Source organism: Coloeus monedula, assembly GCF_965178545.1.
Source record: "Coloeus monedula genome assembly, chromosome: Z".
In the NCBI taxonomy this organism is placed as follows: Eukaryota; Metazoa; Chordata; class Aves; order Passeriformes; family Corvidae; genus Coloeus; species Coloeus monedula.
Window position 1 is genome coordinate 23,515,041 of NC_138822.1, and position 23,219 is coordinate 23,538,259.

General features: G+C 37.5%; 1 protein-coding gene across 11 annotated transcripts in view; it reads left to right on the forward strand.

Moving 5' to 3' along the window:
- The window catches only part of MEF2C (myocyte enhancer factor 2C), a 135,905-nt gene that overhangs the window by 78,612 nt on the left and 34,074 nt on the right, over nt 1-23,219 (forward strand). For 10 of the 11 annotated variants that reach the window (XM_082301759.1, XM_082301757.1, XM_082301758.1 and 7 more), the window contains one exon: nt 20,074-20,211. In XM_082301759.1, the coding sequence (XP_082157885.1) occupies nt 20,074-20,211 (138 nt within the window). Of the gene's footprint in view, nt 1-19,868; nt 19,929-20,073; nt 20,212-23,219 lie in introns of all 11 variants that reach the window. The other variant, XM_082301756.1, reaches the window with a different exon arrangement.

Below are 23,219 nucleotides of genomic sequence, written 5' to 3' on the forward strand. Positions count from 1 at the left end.
TAATTTTGCTTTATCTCAAAAAAAAAAAAAAAAACGTTTTCCATTATGATTTATTTCAGCAAGGATTTGGTTAACATGAAATAAAGTTTGTAATCTGTGTTGGTTTAACAAAACCTGGTTGGTGGAGGCAGGGAAAAAAACTCTGGCGTCCCCCCCATATATATCTCAAATGAAAGCAAAGCCACTCACCTGAGAGCTACTTTTCCATATGTGGAAGAAGAGAGAAGGGACAGAAAAAATAAAATGGATCCAGAGTTAGTTATTCTGAAGCACATGGCATATGAGAATCATCTTTTGAGTGTATTTAGGGGGTGGTCTGGGCCTCCTATTTTAACCTTGTTGTGGATCGTGTCATTTTATTTTTCATTTATTCTTCTGTACTTTTTTAATAGTTTTTAAAATATTTTAATAACTTAATAAATTTTTGGATTAATTGTTGCAAAAATACTGAAATTAACAAGGTGAAAAATATGTGCAGAATATAAATATGTTTCAAATTGTTCATTGCCTTTTTTTGTCAAACTGGGATTTACAGCTGTATTTCTTAGAGCAAAGTCTATTTCGCAGATCATGTTTTGTTTCTCCAAAACATGATATATGGAGCTGGAAATATCTTACATGTCTGTGTAACATTCTTAGAACTTAATAGCTCCAAAGTTTTATCCCAATGTAACCACTGGAGAACGTTCTTTGTTTTTGTAATCACTGTTTCACATAGTAACAGCTTGTTGTATTTTAGTCTGTTTGCCAGAGGGTAGGTTTATTTTTAAATGCCTGAACTCTTTTCTTTATTTTTCCAAGATTGGAAGCAGCTGAAATGCCTGAAGTTACAGGTTGAAGGGCTTGCTTCACAATATGAGATGAGAAGCCTTATTCCCTCCTCCTTGTGTTTTTCTTTTTTTAAATTTTTTCCTAACAATGTCTCTTAACTGATATTTCTCTAAAAATAGAACACTGTCTAACTAAAAATAGCTTGGTGCTCAGTCTTGCCAAGGAAAATGGAGAGGAATAGGCGTGGAATAGAAGGCTGAGTAATCCAGCTCTATTCATTCACAGATCCCTTTGAGAATATGGGCAATGATAAAGTGCCCTCAAAAAACCACAGGCCTGACTTGCTCTCTTCAGACTCTTAGGTGCCAATAAACATTTTAGCCCAAGGATATACTTTTTTTTCCTCATGGATCGTAAACACTTTCTGAAAGACAAGGCTTTGTTTCACAGAAACTAACTTACTGTCAAAAATAGCTGACTTTCCTAAGGTCCATTTTTTTTTACATTCCACATGTTTTTAATTTATTTTAAGATAAGCAATGACTGCAATGCTCTGTCAAGAATTACCATGAAATGTCGCGTATCTAGCATGAATGAATGAAAAAAATAGACGCTTTTCAATTATTTCATGTGCCCTCAAAACTTCATATATCAGTAAGAAGGAAAAATTTATCACTCTGATTCAGAGCAGCAAAAGTAAATTGGTAGACATTATTTATTTCACTGAAAAATCAAACTTTAGCTGCAGAGCACTTCTGCATATATATAAGCTTTTTAATTTCTAATTGTTCTGAAACTCAGATTTCACCAAGAGAGTATGGAAGATTGGAACAGAAAAGGGCAGGATCTAATTTACTTTAAAATAAACCTGTTGAGAACCCTGCAAAGCAGGAACTTTTCATTTGAAAAGCTGTCAAATTAGAGAAAATCGATCTTGTTCTGTATTGCAGTTTTTCGTTTCACATCTCCATTCTGGTATTGCAGTGTGAGATACCAGTACTACTACATGGCAGAAGAAACAGCAGGAATTGTTGAGCATGTTATGTAAAACAGGAGTGTTTGTTGTTGTTCTGCATGGAGTTTTCTTCATTTGGGTTTTTGGTTGTTTTTTTTTAACCTGAGTAACCTGGTCAAACACAGCAACAGGGTGTGGAAATGTCAGCGCAGTTCACAGGGTTATTTGAGTGTGAGTATTGTTTTGTTTTGTTCAGTTCCTGTAATGCTGCTTGTGATAAGACTCTGGAGACAAAGGACGATAATTGATGGAAAGGGACTTAAATCACTCCAAAAAGAATCAAGGTCCTTGTATTTGGGTACATGGACTCTTCTGGTCTCCTTCCTCCTTGTAAAGCATTTTGTCTTCTTGCATGTTGGCCCCCCTCTGCTCTTTGTAATGGAGGCAGGCCACAAGTAATTCCTTTATGCAGTACACAGGGTGTTATTGTGTCTGTGTGGTGTATTAGTAACTACCAAGGCTGAATTCTACTATTGTATCTTCACTTCAAGCACAGAAAAATAGGACACACTACCCTGCATTACCATTTTCAGCCTAGATAGTGAGCTACTTATAGCTGTGTTCCAGACACAAAGATTTTTGTAAGCAAGTTCGTTTTTAATTTTCATCATTGAAATACCCCTGCTTTGTAAGACAAATACAAAATATGGTTACTACCCAGATTTGTATGCAGTAGTGATAATGACAAGTGTAAAAATACTACATATTCTCTTACCTCATAACTGTTTTTAATATAAATTTCTGACCTTGCCCTCTTTTCCCCCAAGATTTTTGTTTTATTTGTTTTCTATAAGCTCTCAACTGTTCTTTGTTAAATCAATGTTGAAGATTATGCAACGTTGAGTTTCTAGCAAAATCAGTTACATGTTGCACAGTTCTTCATATGCTTACACATGAGTAAGGGGTTTTTAGATGTATAAATATTTCCAGATGTGGGCCCTTAGCTACCCCTCATTAGGTTAAAAGAGCCGTATGGTATCAAAAGCCAGAAAATTCTGCTATGCAAAGCTCACTATTCATGTTTTATTAGATCCTTGATTAAAGCCTAGAGAGGTCAATGGGAGCATTCTGACTAAATTCACATCTGCCTTGTTACAGTTTCTAGCACAGACAAAAATTTCTATGGATCCTGTCACCTTTTGTAGTAAGCAATACTAGAATAGGTCTTACTTCTAAAAAGATTTATGGAAGTCACCTTTTAGACACTGAAACTTGTCACAAAAAGAAAATTGAATGCTCCTGCAAATCTCTGCAGAACCATGGCTCTTTTTCTGAAGCAGTCAGTAAAGGTGACAGAGCTGGGACCTCAACAGTTCGTAACATGAGTGGCATTTATGTATCAGTACTCAGAAGTAAAACTCCCTGCCACAGAGTTGTGAATTATGTGAGAAACAAAGGCACTCTGAAGTAGAACTTCATCACCAAAGAGGATAGAGATGAAAAGTCAGTCTAATCTTGGCTTTATGCCTACTTTATTCTCCTGATAGGGAGCCAACTCTTAAATGTTCTGCTCAGGATGGAACACCTTACTTACGTGATTTGTATGAAGCAAAATACCTGCATACCTCTCCTTCCCTAGACTGCACACAAATAACACTATTTTTGTGAGATGCCTTTCCACAGTTTTCATGGCTGTGGCAGAAGTTCTGTTAAACTTCAAAATATGCTGACTTTTCTTCCTTGTTACAGTAAGATGGTATAAATTAATTATTTATTTGTGTATTATAAAATTTGCATCGATCCTCTATGCATTATGTACTTCATATTGATTAGACTCCATTTGCCCTGAATTCAGAGAGGCCTCTATGTGTCTTTTTATATGACAGGTGAAATTAATGTAAGTTACCAAATTTGAAGTGCTATAAAACCTCAAACACATATGCTTTGTTGTTCTACATTTTTAATAATCACAAGTCTATAGTCAGGTATGAATCAATGTCCATATTCCGGAACTGTTAAACTTTGTTAAAATCTTAAATAACCATTGCTCATTGCATTAGAAAAGAGCCATTTAAAGAGCTTCAATCAACATTTTCTTTATGCAGCAATCTATAAATCCAAAACTTTATGTAGTTGTGTTTTCCTTACTTAGTTTTGCCATGAACATTTCTATATATGGTTACCATTAATGGAGAAGTAAAAACTGTTAAAAATTGCATCATCCATGTTCTAAACATTTAGTTAATTTTTTGTGTAATAGACAGTTATGTAGAAAGTAAAAAACTGTGACATATTGGATATGCTTGCATTAAAAAAAATCTCAAACTCATTTATTTATATCATCCTGTGTGATCTATAGACAATTATAGTGCAGAGTTATAAAAATGATCATGCACTTTACTTTGGATTGTTGAAGCAACTGTTTATTTCTTTGATCAAGTGTTACAGCACACAGGTTGCTCAAAGAAAACAAATTATAGAAGAATCAATAAGAGTACTTTAAACAACACACAGGAATTGGTTCAAAAGAGATCAAAATCTTGACAAAGAAGCAGTACCTATTGGAACATCTCATTTAAAGTATATTTAGGTTACTACAATATAACCGTGGCTGTAACACGAAAAGCATAAAAATATAAGAATTTTCCTTTCATTTTTATAATCCAAGGCATGGTTATTACATCTAACTTGTTCAAACATATATCAGTAAAGTGGAAGCTATATGGATTCCTTCCAATATGTGCCTTAGCATCTGAGCTACATTTCTGTAACCTGTCTGAAAAGAAGCTTGCCATCCTAGACATAAATTTTCACATGACCCACATATATTGTTTAACTCTTGAATAAAAGCTTGTAATTATGCTCAGTATTTTCCATCCTGTATCTGAAAATGTTTCACAGGAGTGACTAAACTTGCCTACAATATGGCAACTTGGTCACTTGTCCAAAAAGCTCATCCAGAGGCACATGAACATTGTGAAGGATCTGTTACTTGACCTTCAAGATTACTAGGGGCCTGTACTGTGCTTAGTAAGTATTGACGCAACATGGGTCAAAATTGACAGTCTTTCCCAGTCTTAGTTTAAGACTCAAAGGATTTCAACAGGTTTTCCTCAAACAAAAATGCTGTTACAAGTCAAAGAGCTCTGTCTCCTGTCAAGTTCTGTTCCTCTGGCTGAACAAATGGTGCATTTGTTAATGCTCAAAAGCAAAATATTACAGTGAATGGTATATAGGGTTAACCATCTAGAACTGTCTAGAGCATAGGAAGCTGAATAAATCCTATCCCTTCTAGGAATACAGCGGGCAATAGTTTTGAGCCTATTCAGATAAAAGAAGAAACAGAACCTGTGTTTGCAGTTAGCATGCTTCTAACCACTAGCTGTTATATAGATAAAAGATCAGGAACAGCAACGTTTTCTTAGAAGGGAAGAATGAGTGTTCCTTGAGCCTTTGAAATGTTGACTGTAGGAGGGGACAGTAAGTTTCAGTCAATACCTGAATATCCAGTAGGAATGTGGGTGAAGGCATTTCTGTATCTGTGGGTAAGCACCTGATGCTTCTGATGAGGGATAAGATTTCTGAAATCCCATTTGCTTGGTCTGGGTCAATCACAACTTCATCACATTCTCCTAGGTTTGGACCTTGTTCTGCAGCACCAAACCCTTCTGGTGCCTCAGATCCCAACACAGTGTGAATTCCACTGTGAAGATCAGGTGCCTAAATAGTTAGTATTGCCAAATTGAGCTTTCTATGTTCCTAAACCCTTTATTAGACCTATTCCATAGCCCTTTCCTATAACAAGGCGCTTCTTTGCAGCAAGGCAATCGCAGCAGGGCGTGGACTGCTCTTTATGGTTTCAGGGTAAGCTCAAAGCAAGAAGGAACACCCCTCATTGACTGTTTTCCTACCCTAACACTTTAAAAATTGCTTCTGTTCCAAAGGATGCTTAGAAAGAAGTGCTGTCATTTCACTGTCCTGGAGACATCTTCGCGTATAGCTTTCAAGTGGAGGGCAGGAAGATGTGGGAGTTCTTCCTAATTGGCTACATTAGTAGAACCCTTGAACAGTTAGGACCCCTTTAGATAACTACATATATGTAAATATAATATGACAATTGGGAAATGGCCTTTATCAATAATAAAGTTTATCTAGTAGGACCAAACCCACCTGGTACTAACACTTATGAGAGATTCACAACTCTAGCCTGAACTAGGGAGATCCTTCTGGGCTTGGATTTGAGGTGAGACACTGGATACCAAGGGTTATAGAATCTTCTTTTTTCTGTCCCACAGATTAACTTTTTCATTCCATTCCCATTAAGGAGTCTGAGAAATCCACCTACTCCTGTACAGTGTTTTTCATGGAAGAAATTTTCTTAATTCCACTCTTTCTTCATGAAGGGTAATGGAGTTAAATCACTGACTAAACCTAAAAGTTCTGAAGTTAAGTCTGCTTCCTACTGATATCCATGACCAACTGAGTGGCAGGAACAAAAGAAGTACTCGTTGATTCCTGCTACTGCTATTTTATTTGTGGTCTTGAGATCTACCATACCCAGGGAGAAATAGGAATTTTGCCAGTTTTACAATCTATGTAAGTAAGCTTTTCTGCAGTTTATTTGGAAGTTTCACATTGTTGAGAAACTCTAGACAAACCTCAGGACTTTGAACCCCTCTGCAGATTCTAGGACCAAAATTTTGCACTTCTGAACTGGAGAAATTCTTTGTACTAGTCTGAAAGCAAACCAGTGACTTCAAGTCAGAGATACAATTTAATAGGAAAATTAAAATAAATGCAATAGTACAGAAACATCACACCCTGTTGGTCAGGGTGGTGGTAGCAGTCTGATTAAATGGTGGCTGCAGTCCTCTTGAAGTGATGGATATGGCTTTGTCAAAGCCGTGATCCTGTAGAAAGGTCTGGTCTTCCTCTGAAGGTCCAGTGGTGGTTATGTAGCTCTTGTCCTCTGGGAATCCAGTAGGTAAAGGCTGAGCGTGGTGTTACAAACCTCAGATTATATCCAGGTAGGAATGCTTGGTTGGAGGAACATCTCACAATGGGACGATGTAATTTTATGAATCATGCAGTGAGGCTAGATGGCCCATTAACAGAAGATATCTACAGGAGAGAGTTATCAGGGATGTGTCACGAAAGAGATAAAGAACCCTGCCCCACCTGGCTTTAACAGACAGTGATACAATACATACTTTTAGTTACATCTTGCATTGTAACTTAAGGCATTCTTGTATTGTGGTGTATATGCCCCTTGCCCCCTTCACAGAAAGGGTTTTCTAGCATTACTGAATTGAAATTTTAGTTATTTAGGAGATTGTTGGCTTCTTTCACTAGTGTCAAGTGCTGTGTGAAAGCCTGAGCCCGCTAAAATCAGTCAGGATCACTTTGCCAGACCTTTAATTGTAATATATCAAGAGTAAGAGGCAAAGCCATGTGTATTTTGAGGTAATCCCAGCAGGCAGATGGCTGCATACAGCTTAGAAGATAGCCAAGATAGGGGAATAAGTAAATGAACTCAGTTTTCTTGCTGAAGAAATATCAATAGGAAATGCTATTTTTCCATCTCTCATCATAATGGTTTCAAGATTGGTCTGTAGTTTTGTAAAGCCTCCAGCACAAGAAGACTGGGAATAGTGCTTTTGCCCTTGTGGATTTCAACTCATTGCTGGGTAAGAACTCTGTATGGCTCTTCCTTATACACAGGCTGAGCACTTTAGAAAAAAAATTGGAATGCTACTGGCTTCTGAATATTTTTCTCAGAGAGACAGAAATCAATATTTACCTTTTTCTCAGGAACACAATCCTCAAAACACTATTCATGTCCATGGTGCCAAACATTTCTGAAGTGACTTATCACATAGGTCAGTTCACTAAAACAAATGCAGACCACCAGGCTGCTCTGGATTTGGGATTTTTAATTAGAAAAACTTTCTCATATAAGAAAAAGTTCTTATATGTGACATAACTTTGTGAGGGTCTGAAAAAACACCTGTGTTATCTAGAGTACCCCCAAGCTATTTATTGCCTTTCTTGCGTTGGAGGTTGCAACCTTCACAGCAGAGTCAGAGGAAGAGAATGCATGCCTAACCCTTGACTACTCCATCTCCATGGCTCTGGCATGGGGTGAGTAGTTTCTCATGGCAGGGCAGAGCAGGCAGCCCTGTACAGTGATTTATGCTGCAGTAGCAAGAGACATCATAACCGGTCATGAACCCACACATAACTCTTCACCAAGTGAAACAGTATCTGTTATATCCACCTTCACAGTGCTCTTCATGTCTACTTCTACCATGTCTACTTCTACCAAAAATTAGGCGGGCTGAAATCTTGTTCCATTTGTTCATCTCTCCCGTGGAATTAGGGGACCCAAGTGGAGATGTCTTTTGTAGCCCATGGATCTGTCTCTGTAAATACCATATGATTAAAGATTTTAGATCTCAGACAGTAGATTTTGCCAGGCCAATATACCAATTCATCCTACAAACCTATAATTTTGTCCAAAAAAAGAAATCCAGTTTTACAACAAACACCCTAACATTTAAAATGTTTTAGCTGTGTCCAGAAGAAGCCAGATTTTTCAATGTTATATTCTGAATTAAGAATTTTTTTTCCCTTTCATTTTCTATTCTATCTTCTCAGCCATGATTTTTCTAGTACCTGTGTAAACTGTGTCCTGGCCAAAATTTCTGACTAGATCTTGAGTCTGCCTCTGACATTCCTGTTTCCTCAAGCAGTGATAACAACTAGAAGCTGCTCTGTTTCTAATGCTTTCTTCTTTCCCAAGCAGAGCACTGAAACTGGCCGTCATGTTGTTAATTTGACAGCTTCAGAGGGCAGAATGTAAAGACAGGTTCTGCAGGTGTATGTGAGGGTCAGTCTGTTTCTCTATACCAAATTTAGACTCCTGACTGAGTATTTTACCACTTGCTTGGGGTTTCCTTCTTATAGTACCCCAATTATGGTAGTGGTAACTATTATCCAGCTTTTTATAGAGGGAAAACTATAGAAAAGTGAATTTAAAAAAGCCCATGCAGGAAGTCAGTAAGAGAAGTGGGAGTTAAACTGCATCTTCTTGGGCTATACAGTAACAGCTTAATCCTTGGATAATCTTATGTAAAGGGGCTTCTGCCTCCATGATGGCACAGTTTGTCGTAATAGAAATTTAGAATACCCTTGACTGGAAATTATCAAAAAGCTTTTCAGAATCTGACAACTTTTTGCTAACTTTGTCATTTCTGATTATCTTCTTTTGAGAGAAGTACTTACTCATCTCAAGGGAAGAGCAGAGTGATAGGAGAGTATGACTTTTAAAGAAGTTATGCCTGAGGAAAACCATTGTTTTGAAGAACCAGCTTTGGAAGATAATCATCCAGTTCCGGAGTTTCACTGAGCTTCTCCATACTTCTGACTGCACTTTCTCACTCCTTTTTTTGGCTAGTGTTTAGCTAATGTATCTGCAAATTTCAGCTCGTAAAGTTCCTGTCTGCATCTTACCACTCCTGTAGGCTTTTCCATGGGAAAACAAAATCCAGTTCTTTGTTTCTATCAGATGACACTTTGATAAACTGACAAATACATATCATAGTCTAGAGATTTTAGCAGCTGTTTAAAGATAGATACAATTTGCGCAAATGTTTCTGGTAAATAACAGAACTTACATACAGGAAAAAAGCCATCTTAGATATGAAATTCTGCATCATTTGAGTTATCTGTTTTCATAGTTAAAATCATGGGCCAATTTGGATCGTGAAATCCTGTAACTTGCTTTCTCTAAACTTAGTGAAGAGCCTTCCTTCTCTTTCTCCTTGGTGACAGCACTCTCAGCAGAACACTCAGTTGATGGTTGTTGTTTTGTGCTATTTAAGGCCTCCGTGCTGCAAAGAAAGAGGAGGCCAGAGTTTCAGGGATCTAGCCTCTATTGTAATTCACCATTTTTGAAAAATATATTGGTATGGGCATTTTTACCAATGGGTAAGCAATTATAGTACTATGAAGATAAAAGGAAGCATTTTTTTTCCTATAGAAGAAACTGCTATTCAGCAACATTTACTCATTGTCATGCTGGTACCTTTTTTTTTTTTTTTAATTTAGTACCCTGTCATTGGATCTGTTATAAAATAAATGTTCCAATTTTGAGAGGAAAAACAAACCTGTTCAGAACATTGATACATTCAAGATTTTTTGGGAGACCTCCAAAGAAAACCCAGGCGCTGAAGGAAATGGTGTTCTTGTCTCACTGGGTGGCATTTTCACTGCTGAGCCAGTGCTGCAGAGTTCAGTGCTGCTGGAAGTGTTCTGTTTCATATGAAATAGAAAAGCAAAATGTCGTAGTCACCTGGCCCCATGGTTGAGGGTAAAGGTGTTTGCCTCATAATCTGGGAAAAATTGCATCCAAAGTAACTTACATTATATGTTACACTTTTATTTGTCTGAGGGATGCATCATTTCTACTCCTGAAAACTTCAGTGGCTAGTGAAGCTACACAGGTTGGCGATATATTCTCCCCAGGATGGTTGCATTTTAATACTGTATGAAGCAGTCACTAAAGATATAATTTCAGAATCTCTTATGGATCTTTTAGAACATAAATAATGCTCAAAATATATGCAAAGAATAATTCCTTACAGCTGTTATTCTTTCACATAACAGGCTTTTGTAACAAAAAAAAAATTCTTTCAAATATATGTGTCCTTCTGTATGCCACATTTCTCAAGTTCTGTATTTCACTTTTCTAAAGTATTTTGAATATGTCATTTAGTATTAAAGGTTACCATTTATATCATGGAAAACACCATCTGCCTTTGAAATAGTTAATTTTTTCTGCAGCTGTTTATATTAAGCCCTGCATATTTCAAATACTCTATATTTCAAGAGCTAGCAACAATGATGTAACAGACTTGGTAACACCATTGTACATCTAGAATATCTTGACTGGTATCTTTACAGCTGTTCCAAATTCAGCTATAAATTTGCACTACTGTAAGTGAGATCTGACTTCAGCCTTGTATTTGTGTATATGTCTGACTAAATTAGACACAAATGAAAATGTTGAGGATGGTGCTCCATCTGGAAGGGCTGGAGCCAGAGGACAATTATAGATAGATGAACATAAAAAGAAAGAAGTGAAATAACAACCTGTTGATGATTACAGTGTTTATTTTTAAGGAACCTCATATTCCCTAATGAAACTGAAATTATTCTTCTGCACTACTGTAAAGTTTCTTTTTCCATTCATACACTTTCTGTGTCTGACAGCAAAACCTAGTACAAATCAAATATGCTGTGTCTCACCAATATCTTGTTCTCTTTCAAAGATGCTCAATAAAGCTTAGAGAAAACCTGGCCATTTAAATACTTTGTGCATTTCAATGAGATTGAAAAATCAGTCAGGTATATAGTGAACTGATATTTTGCAGTGGTCAAGGGCAAAAGGTGACTCAGGAATGCAACTATTCTGGCTTTAGGTTATCTTTGCACCCCTCAGCTTCCAGGTCTGGCTACAGAATGGTGGTGCTCCTGCCAGTGAACTAGTTGAAGCAGTTAAAATATAGAAGCTTTGTCTTCATGGAGTTAGTTGTTCTGCAAATATTGTATCTGAAAAAATAATGGGAGTCTATTTTCTGTAAAAAGATAGGGGATGCAAAATGGAGACATTTGCCACTAGGCTATGATGCTAGCCTTCATTCTTCAGAAAGCATGCAGTCATGGGAGGACACCATGCAGAAAGAATGGTGGGAAATACAGGAGAGTAACCTCATGGTTTTTACCTTTACCTACATCTTCCATGTTTCCATAACTCAAAAGAAGTGCCTGGGCCTTTGAGCCCTCAGTAAGGAGTTAGAATCGCTGGGGTACTCAAAAGGCACTCATAAGTATTTCATCACTAAAACAAAAATATCCTGAGAATACCTGTCATAAGGTAAATAATCTGCTAATTTTGTGCATAACACACTGACAGCCAGTCTCTGGGCTGTTGTCCGGTGTTTTTAATACAACAGAACAGAATTTGAGTTTCTTTTCAAACACAGATTTAGAATACATCTGCACAGAAGTTTCATTTGAATGCCATCTTTAGGTGTAAAGAGTGCATTTTACAGTGAATTGTTACTAACATTTATGAGAAATTCTGTTCATTGAAAGCTGGGGGTTTATTTCCTTTTTAACCCTCAGATATTTACAGAGGGGATTGCATGAGAAGCTGTAATCACAACTAGGTCAGTATGACATTTATGTCACTAATCTTAACACCTCCAATTAATCTCACATGTGAATCCATTATTCAGAAAATGCCAGTCTTGTCTGAAGAAACATATCCCTTTTTTAAACTCCACTAATGCAGCACACCAGCAATATTAAGGTAGTATTATACTGCATCAGAGCAAATGGAAGCTGGTCATGCAAGTGTGAACCCTTCTAAAAAAATCCATCTAGATTTGAACAAAAAGGTGCTGAGATGTGATTTAGTAGAGGGTATGCATATATATATATTATTTTTTAATATATATATAAATGTATAGATACACACGCATATATTTATGTGCATATATTTGTAAGGAGCAAAGACTGCACTCCTGTAGCTGCAGCCACATGAGAACTGAGAATTGTGACAGCACCATGGGTGAAGGAAAGACGAACTCAAGCAGCCAGGAGCGGAGTGTCCCCAATCAGCACCGCAGCCCTGGGAACAGCCATCTATGGCCACAGGGCAGCAGCTGCTGGCACTGACAGGTGCAGATGGCAGGGCTGCATGACATTTCTGGGGACCCGCTCCCTGCTGGCTGCAGCCACATCATGCCAGCCAGCACCACTGGTCATTTGATGCTCCTCTCCCCCCGTGGATTCCCGGGTGGCTGGGATCAGCAGGTGTTGCTGCCATCTCCTCTTTCAGAGCCCAGGAAATGCGATCCCCTCCATTGACAGTTGGCATAGGAATCCTACGTCAGCTGCCATGGGGGGTCTCTGGGTTGTCAGACCTTTTGCACCATGATGATGGATAGGAAAAAGCCCAAATGATGAGAAAATATCCTTAATTAGAACCTCAGGAATTATTCAGATATAAATTCTTTTAAAAACAGTTTACAAGTGATGGACAGAAATCTTTTGCGTGTCCCATGAAATAATTGTGAATATAGGGGGCTGTAAGTTTACAAGGAATCACAGAATAAGCTGAATTGGAAGGAATCCACAAGGGTCATCAACTCCAACTGTGGTCCTGCACATCACAGACCTAAGAGTCACACCATGTGCCCAAGAATATCGTCCAAGCACTTCATGAACCCTGTCAGTCTTGGTGCTGTGATGACTTGCCTGAAGAGTCTGTTCCAGTGCACAGCCACCCTCTGGGTGAAGAACATTTTTCTAATATCCAAACTAAGCCTCCCATGACACAACTTCATGGCAGTTATTGGAGTCCTGTCACTGGTCACCACAGAGAAGAGATCAGTGCCTGACCCTCCTCTTCCCCTTATGAGGAAGTTGTAGACTTCAATTAAGTCTCCCCTCAGTCTCTTCTTCTCCAGGCTGAACAGACCAAGTGACTATGCATTAGCAGAAATTTTAATATAGAGCTTTAATGCTGGAGTCCTCATGTGATTTGCTTTTGTTTCTTTCAGAGAAAACCCCAAAAGATATGTGGCTTTCTTTATCCACTGTGAGATCTCTGAATCTGACGTACACTTCTTATACTTAAAAAGCCAAAGTTACCCAGTCTAATTTAACTCTATACTAAACAAAAAGCACTTGCAAGTTGACAAGATCGAACATTAAAGAAAGGGATTTTGCATGATCTGTTTTAGAGAGCACACAAACCTCTGCCATCTTCCCATCTCCAGCCTCACCAACTCTCCAGAGGGGAGATGTAGGCACAGCAGCCCAGCAAGGTGAGTTCTCTCATACAGATAAAGGAGAGGCACTGCAGAGAGGCACTAGCAGATGTGGTGGTGCTGACCAGTCTGCTCCAGGCTGCAGGGTCAGCACAAACAGATAAGTCCTGGATGCTCTGGGGCTGCCCCAGGTGCACTGTCTTCCAAAGGTCCCCCATACCCAAGTTAGGTAGCAGAGCTATAGGTAACAAAGAAACAAAAATCCCACTATCCCATTGCCCTTTTGAAAAAACAGATTTTGTTTGTACCCACACTGCAAAATGTTGTAGAGATGCCTTGGTACACAACAAGAGCATGAGTGGAAGAGGATTGACTGAACTCTTTAGTCAGGTAGAGATCTCATGCCCTGCTGAGCTTGCAGTACACATGTACTAATACTGTCAATCCATTGGCTGATCGTTTGTAAGCAGAGAGAAGCAGGTGTTACTGGCAAAGGCTGTTGGTGCTGTTTGGTTTCACAAGAGGTGTGATTAGAGAAGGTACTTGAAGGAGGAGAGAATAATCACTTAGCATGTGAAAATCAAAAGCAAATCCAAGCAGAGGATTTGGTGTATTGTTGTGAAAAACACATTTACATGTATTCATTTGAAGACAGACATATAGTACCAGACAACTGAATTTTTTTCTTTGAAATTTGGTAAAAACAAAGTAGTAACAAAAAGATTAGCATGGAGCTATAGAAGTTCAGCTTAATATAAGCTCTGTAGCTTGTTTCAAAAGGAATGCAAACCACAAAAACATTTTATGATTTTTGGAAAAGAGGTAAGAAATGTTCCATTTTTCTGTGTTACTGGTATACATTTTTGTGTGCGTGGAGTTTGATAGATAATAATATTTTATGTGATTCTCCTAAATATACAATTAAAGTACATTAGTACCAGCATACTAGTTTATGTCCATTATTAAATGTAAAAATTTATGAACTCTATGTTAATAGAACATAAAATATGAGACTTTAGTTACACATGTTAGGAAATTCAGAAGGGTGGTTCCCATAGCAACCCATCTCTTCCTCTGTGTTTTTCATTTGAGTAGAACCTTTCATTACTTGATTGCACCATACATTGTATCATGCAATTTCATCATAAAATTTCATCATTGTATAACCAAGAAGATAGTGGAGGTTTTCTTCACTCAACACTTTCTAACTTTAATATCTCTGTTGCACAGAGAGCAAACTGATGCTTAAATGAATCACGCCCATGTCTAAATATTTTCTGCTCTTTTGGGCCACCACCATAAATGTGGCCAGGTTCTTTGAAATCATAGAATGATTATAAATGATACAGCAATTGAACACAATAGCATATAATTCCTTTGAAATTGGCTATTGTCTTCTTTACCACGTAAATATGTAGGTCCAGTGAAAAGAAGAGAGACAAAACCATTTTTCATTTGTGGCTAAAAGATTTATTCCATCCAGATATGGGAAAGAAAGCGATAGTGAAAATTGAGGGCACTTGAAGGTTTTTTTCTGACAGTGAAATGGCAGTGAAATGTCAAATGTATTTACAAAATTGCAAGTCCGTGGATTGTCGCCAGTCAGTCTGTCAGTTAAAGATCATTGTGGTGGCTTCTAGACAACATAAAAGATATGGGAATTTGTAGAAGTAGACATGCAATTCTGAATTTTTCCATACTGTAAAGTTTGATTACAGATGAAGACCCAGTGAGATCACACTTTTTATTACACAAATGAAGATAGTGATTAACCTAACCTTGTTAGGTCTTCATTGCAGAGGATATCAGAAAGGAACATAGTGGGTTGGTCAGAACCTTTTGGGAGCCTCATCAACTGACCTAGCCTTTTAATTTGGCAGCTACACTGTGAGCAGTTCCAAGCCCTGGAGTGCAATGAGAAGCACTTCCACAGCAGATAAACCTATTAAAAATATGAATGAACAAACCAAATGATGAGAAGGAAAAAAATAAAATAATTTCTAACCTTCTCCACTCATTCTGTTAAAGAAATGTTAAAAAAAACAAACAGAGGATAAAACTGCAGAAACAGAGACTAGATTAGGAAAATGAAAGGCTTTTCCTCCTCAAAAGTCTTCAAAATTACAATGATTTGCATTGCCTTGAAAACATCAGACCTGGGTGTTACTGCCATATTTTCTTTTGAGCTTCCATAATGATGATAAGTTTTGCATGAAATGAAAGAAAATAGTTGTTTATACTTCATTTTACAGAAGTCAGCATGTCACTAAGTTAGTACTTCTCCTCTGAGGTTTACAGAGTAGGATTTAGACTAATTGCTGGCAATGGAGATTTCAGTCAAAGGTTGTTTTCCTTTAACCATTTTGTTTTTCATATGCTTTGGCTGATTTTAGGTTATTGGAGTCCAATATAATTACTTGTTTGATTGCTTGGAAGAAGTGGAGCTTCCGTAGTTGAAAAATGGCTTTCTTTAAAAATAACTGAAATCTGGCTTGGAGCTCTCTAGAATGCAATGTGCTACACAATTGTGCTATTTTATCCTTTTAAAAATTCCCTGAATAGTCATTAAATCTTTGGAAACTAGCTAATCTCTAGGAGAATGTGATAAGTCTGGCTATTTTCCAGGGTTTGCAAAAGGCTATGACAGCTTAACATCATAAGAAAAAATGTTTCTAAATCACTGCAAGACTGGGTCAAAGACTCCAGAACCAGGCTCTGCTTTCAAGAGGTTACACAAAATAGGGGAGAAGAGGAAAACTTGACACAAAGTCCAGAGAGCTTGTGAGAAAGGATTAATCAGCTTAATATTGGTCAGCACCACTTTTACTTGTGCTGTATGAACGTGTGTTGTGTTGAAGCACAACAATAAATGAAGAAAAAAAAATGAGAGATTTAATGTGGTAGTTAATGATGTGAAGGAGAGTAAAATAACAAACAAGGTAATACGATAGGGAAAACTGTAGCCTGCATGTTGAGATGCCAGAGATAATACTAAGATGTTCAGGGTCATTATTTCTGTCCTTTCTGTCTGATACAACTCATTGCCTTAGTGCAGAGTTTGTCACTTCTAGCCTTCTCTCCTCTCCAGTGGAGGACTGTGATGTGAGTGTGTGTGTTCCAGTCCCTGTGTAATCTATCAATCTGTTCTTCTGTCTTTTCCCTTAAAACTTCAGTTTTTATTCAATGCCAAGCAAATCTAGTGCAAAGAGAGAGGTCTCAAAGACAGTGAAGTTTCATGAAAATTATACGTTCTTGTGCAAAAAAAGAGAAACCAGAAATTACTCCCAGAAAGACTCCCCACTGGAAGCAGCATTGCAGCCTGAGTCCTGACAGAGAGAAGCAGCAAAGATCAGCAGAAGGATGGGTAGAGGAGATCTTCTCTGCATATTGCACTTTACCCCAAAATGCAGTTCACAGGAGACCAGACATTAGTTCCAGCACTCACAAAGCTAGGAGCTGTGCCTCTGAGTCCAGCATATATGTGGAAATTCCTGTTGCTTAGCCTTAACCCATCTCATTGAAATATGTCTTGTTTTAGTTTGGGATTTGTGTGGTGTTTTGTTGGCAGTGGCTGGGGGATTGTGTCTGTGTTTGTTTGCTTGTTTGTTTGTTTTGATTTTTTTTTTTTTTTTTTTGAGATGTGGTGGTCTGCATTACTGAGCTTGATTTGCACCATCAGCCAAGGTACCAGCCAAACACACTAGACTGATGTTCTTTGCAAGGAAAAAGTTTGCCTCTACTCTTTAGGGCTAAAGTTATTTTTGGGTAGAATATCAACACAATTTTATTAAATTTGGTTCTTGTCTTTTCTGGTGAAAATAGAGATTGGTTTTTCTCTGCCTTGTGTGGCAAGCCACCTGCTTTCTAAAAGCATGAAAATAATGTAAAAGTAAATATGTAATAAAAGCATGGGAGGGATTCCAGTCTCTTTGGAAATTGTTGCAAGACATATGTTGGCTCACATTGCCTTTCCTCTTTTGAGCATCTGAAAGGTGCAGTGCATCCCTGAACCTCTACAAACCATAGTAGCAACTGTTTCACCTGAGTGCTACGTAATCGTTTGCAGAGCTTTAGGTCATTGTGAGTATGCTAAGGACAAGATGCATCTACTTCACCCAGACACAGTCTTGTGAATGCAGTAGACAAGGATTTGCGAAGGATAGGAGGGGAAAAGATTCAAATAGGCTACAAAACATTCCTCCTGTTCTTCTGTTTTCATATTTCTTTTTGTCTGTCATCTCAAAGCCTGGAGTTGAGGAAGCCATTTAGTCCAGCTCACATCCTCATCAGTCCTCAGGGACTCCATGGGAATCAGCAGGACTCCATCAGTGAATCAGATGAGCTCAGGAAATGGTCCCAAGTGCGCTGATCTTGGTTTCATGTCTGGACAGCTTGATCTAATCTTGAAACAGAATATTGTATGTATTTAGAGGACAACTGTTTTGTCCTTACATGAAGAGAAGAATGTTAGTTGAGATTACAATGAGACATTTTGCTTTTACTATATCTTGTTGTGTCTATTAAATGTATTAAACAGCAGCTGATTGCAAAACCCTCTTTCTAATTGGCTTGTTTCAAGCTACTAGCAGTAGATATCATGCACAACTATGTCTGTTTTGCTAACTGAACATTTAACATTTAAAAGAAAAAAGAGAGAGAAGAGGGAGAGAAAAAAGTTGTAGGGAATCATTCAGGTTGTTTTAGCATCTCAAGGTTTTATTCCATTGGATTATAATTTTATTGGTGTGTCAGAAGTAGCTTGTGGAATTGACTTGAAGTGTCTATAGACATGAAGTTTGAAAAGAAAGACCTACATTAAGCCATCCTTCCACAAATGTCTAAATCTGTTTCAGAGGTCTACAATGTGAGATTGGAAGGGTCAGAGCTCTTAGGGCAGATCACTATGACTTTGCTTAGTTGATGAAAATGGAAGGTTCAGGGTTTTTTCCATAGTATGAGAACAAGGTATGACATTACAATACTTAAGGGTAGTAACAGTAGCAAGCCAAACATTTTCATAAAGAAAATAATTATGAAATATGCCATTCCTGAAGGAACAAAAAGCTCAGATGATACACAACCATTCTAAGAAGGCAAAAAGAAACCAGAGTATCCCACACTGACAGACAGCACAAGCATAGCCACTTATTAACACACATTAGGTGTCATGTGATATTTTCGTTGTACTTGATATTGCTCAGCCAGGTTTCAACACAGAATGGACTGCAAGCTGACTTTAAAAGTTTGTAGACAGCCAACTGGACTTTGAAGAGTTTTTGAGTGAGATATTCTTGAACCTAAATATGAGAATCATTAATATATTGGCTTTATGTACTATTGCTTGTACTTGAGGAGTCCACACTTTTTTCTCATATTCTTTTACCTTAATATGGCCTGTGGCTGTTCTTTGGTGTTCTGTAAAGGTAAATCACTTAAAACCTATTTGAAGCCAGACAACTATTCTGAATTGCAAGCTACTGATTTCATTCTGTTTTTAAGATTTTTCAACTCTGCTTAGTGATGATAAACATGGTCGTGAGTATTTGAGTAGATGAACATGAAATTCTTTCATTTTGACTTCTCACTAAGCATCTGTTTTAGCAGTGCTTTTCCCAGTACATTAAGCTTCAGCCCTGTGCATTTGTAGCACTGTAAGTGTAGTCAATAAAAAGTAAACACTATGTCTAGAAGATCTTCATTGTTATTTCATAGCCATATTATCAACTCTGCCCTCCCTCTTGTACCATCAAAAGCATACACACTTAGGAATGACATTGCTAAAGTAATTCCTAGAATTCAATTTAGGCAATTATTATTCTTCTCTGAAGAAATCTATTCCTAAATCTGTTGCAGGTTTGATTCTTTTTTCATTTCCTCCTCCTGCATCCTTCAGAAAAGAAAAGAAAAACATCAGTGTATTCCACTGTAAACAGTATGGATAGATGTGTTAGGTTTGGTTTATGTCAAAATAAATTTCATTCTGTGTGTTTAGCTTAAACCCTAAATGCTGTGGGATATGGTGATCATGGAGCAGGGGAGATACTAGCATAGGTACTTTGCTCGTTGCCAGATTCATTCTTTATTGATTGGCTCCAGCTTCAGCAGAAAGGTCCTGTATGGTCCTCACTTGGCACTCATAATTGGAGACCTACAGCATCAGTGTGGTGGATCATTAGTCACCTTCTTTCCTTAAAGCATAATGTAAAACTTTCCTATGATGAGCCGTTTGTGTTTCTTTAACACTACTGAGTCTTTCTTGCAGCCTGTGTCAAGGATGGAACTTTCCAAATTATGTATTTCAGACATTGAGAAAGAAAGGACTTAATGGCTGTGACAGTCCAGACCCTGATGCAGACGATTCAGTAGGTCACAGCCCTGAGTCTGAGGACAAGTACAGAAAAATTAATGAAGATATTGATCTAATGATCAGCAGGCAAAGATTATGTGTAAGTACTCTGAGCTCCTTTTCATTTTTTTTACTTTCTGATATTTCTCTGAACCTGGCAGGCATTGCACAAGAAAGAAAACAAAGGTTGTGAAAGCCCTGATCCTGACTCCTCTTATGCTCTCACCCCACGCACTGAAGAAAAATACAAAAAAATTAATGAAGAATTTGATAATATGATCAAGAGCCATAAAATACCTGTAAGTACCAAAGGTTAGATGGCTGTCTGCTGGTAACTGCTGCAGTAACAAACAATAACCCTTTCAGTTCTGGCTTCTTAAGGAAATAATTTCGGCTAGAAAGAGGCTTTAATAGCCAAATATGTAACTAAACACTGTGGTCAGAAAATTTCTCACAGCATACTTTTCTTTCAAGTCTCTAACTCTGACACACAGACAAAGTCCATTATGGGTGAAACCTACAGAAGGAAGTGAAATATACATATATGAACTATATTCACTTTATTTACAGAACTGTTTTACCACACCACTTGCCCAAATTATACCTAAAAAATAACAGTGGAAATCTTTCTTTGTGGACAGGCTAACAAATCCACACAATACTTTCTGTGGTGATACAGAAAAAAACAATGTGGAAATGAAATTCCTTTTTATATAGTAATTAGTGTGTTTTGTGTGTGTAACTTCAATTCCCAATTGTCTCTGCTAAACTCAGTTGCAGCACTGAAGGGTTACAGCTACTTGCTCACTGCAGAGAAACAGACTGCATGAGAGCCTAATGGCAGGATTCAGACATGTTTGTGTGTTGGGGTGATTTTACAGCTTTATCAGAGAATTTGCTTTGACCTCATCAGCATTTCTCTAATGCTTTAACATGAGATAAATTTTGTTTTAACCAAGTCAAAATTTCTAACAGTCATATGCCTTGCCAGATATTTAAGAGAAATAACTCTGCATGTGCTATTTGGCTTGCACAAGACATACAAAGGATGAATACTTGGTCATTATGTTTGATATTACATTTATAAAGCAAACAAAAAGAATATGGAGGTTTGGAGGTTATATTTAGTTGATCTTCCAACTGTCTGCGGAAGTAGGAAACCAGATATTGACTCAGATCCAAAGAAGCATTTGAATTTGCATAGGTAACTGCTTATTTCTAAAAGACAAGAGATTATTTGTCTGTGTTCACTCGTCATTCCCATACAAAAGTTGCATGGTTACCTACCAAAAACATTGTCTGGATACCCAGAATGAGCAGTGTCTTCTGTAGTGTTAGTCATTTGCACATACAAAATTTGACACCTAAGATGAGGATACTTCTTAAGGAGGCTCAGATTCTGTCTCAAGCACTCTAAGTGTTCTTTCCATTAATTCACAGCAGAAGAATTTTTCACTCAAGGTAATTAAAATTTGAAGGAGTTCTCACATCATGCCAAAAATATTTTGGAAAAAAATAAGAAGACTAAATAACACTTTCCCAGCGATCAGAAGGGCACCAAATTTGATAAAGTAATATTTGAAATGGCTGGTTAAGGATGCCCAACATGTATATAGAATATCAGGAAGGAATACAGATATGTCCCAATCTTTTTACGTCCTTTTTTATTTGCTTCTTTTGGAAAACTGTTTTTCTCATAACAAAAAGCTCTAAAGCTGTCACCGTGCATTTGGTTTCTCAGGATAAAACTCAGTTTGACAAATGACGACTGGAGCATTTGGGGAGACTGTAATAAGCCAGAATGCTTACCCCTTTTTCACATCAAAATCTCACCAATTGTCATTCTTCCATTTCTTTTCTCTTTCAAGGATGACTTTTGGCTTTTTCAAATCAAACTGACAGAGTTTTCACCAAGCTACTTTTCTGCCTTAAAAATGTACTTGGGATGACCCTTCAGAACCTCTGTTTATCTTATGCTAGCTGCTTCTTTTCTAACAAAATAGACATGCTATAATCATCTGAAATCTTAAGACAATTAAAAAAAAAAAAAAAAAAACCTTGAGAAAAAACCTTCGTTCCTGTAGTAGTGAGTTCTGTCACTCCTTATCTCGATAAACATTTTGGGAAATGGTCTTTTCTGTAAACTCAGGAAACGAATAAGATTTGGAAACAACACAGTTAATCTGAGCATGATACATGAGTTTTGTTTTCCCAAAATTAATAGGATTTCCTACTGGTTGCTTTCATTAAATGTAACTTTTTGACATAAAATATAGTCCTACTTCAGCAATTATTTGGTGATTTAGGGTATAACTTCCTACCTTTTGGGATGTTGTGAGGTGCAGTGTATTAATATTTTTGTGAAATTACTTCAAAGATGTGTCAGAGATGAACTGCCAAAAGTTAGCATTTTTTCATGTAAGACAGAATAGCCCTTCTCTAAATACTTCATATGCAGAGCTCAGGGTCTGTATCCTCCATCAAGCTGCTTACCTCAAAAGGAAGAAACAGTAGATATACTCTACTAATGCAATAGGAACTCCTTCTCTTGGCATAAGCTAAGATGTAATGGGCAAGATAGAGCTCACAACTAGTGCATAACGGAAATTTGTAACTACCTGGTTTTACATATATATATACATATTGTATAGAGTAATATCCTTAACTGGACAAATCAGAATAACTAAGTCAGGGAAGATATATTCATTTACTTGTGATCATCAAAGTTTACCAAGAAATCTGTGGAGAAGAAAGCAAAATTAATCATAAAGTCACCAAGTCTCTAAATCACTACTGACAGAATATATGAAGCAATGCCTTGCCTGGGCCTGGTCTTGTAATGTAAAAAAGCTGCTGCCAAATGAAAACAACATTGGCTTTTGCTCCTAACAGCCAAGCCCAATAATGCTCCCTCAGATAATTTTCTGGGGATAAGTATATTGTTCTAAACCATCTGATAATAATTAGACATTTATTTGTAATTTTCATAAGAGTGATGAAAGCAGAGGAGACAGAAATAGCCCTCTAGAAACCTATAAGTATCTCTGTCTCTGAATAAATGAAGGCCTGGTTGAACAAGGGAGGAATAAAACCAACATTTAACACAGAATATTTGGTTATTAACTTCCAAGGGGGTTGAGTGTCCAACATTTTGTTTTGCATCATGTACCACAGCTTGTGGAGTGTGCATTTTACACTGTGCTGTACACTGGCAATATCATCTCTGGTGAGCCATCTGCCCCTTTGGCAGTGGTGTCCAAAGGAGAAAAGACAAAGGGAGGGGGAAAAAAGGCCAAATGTGGCCAAA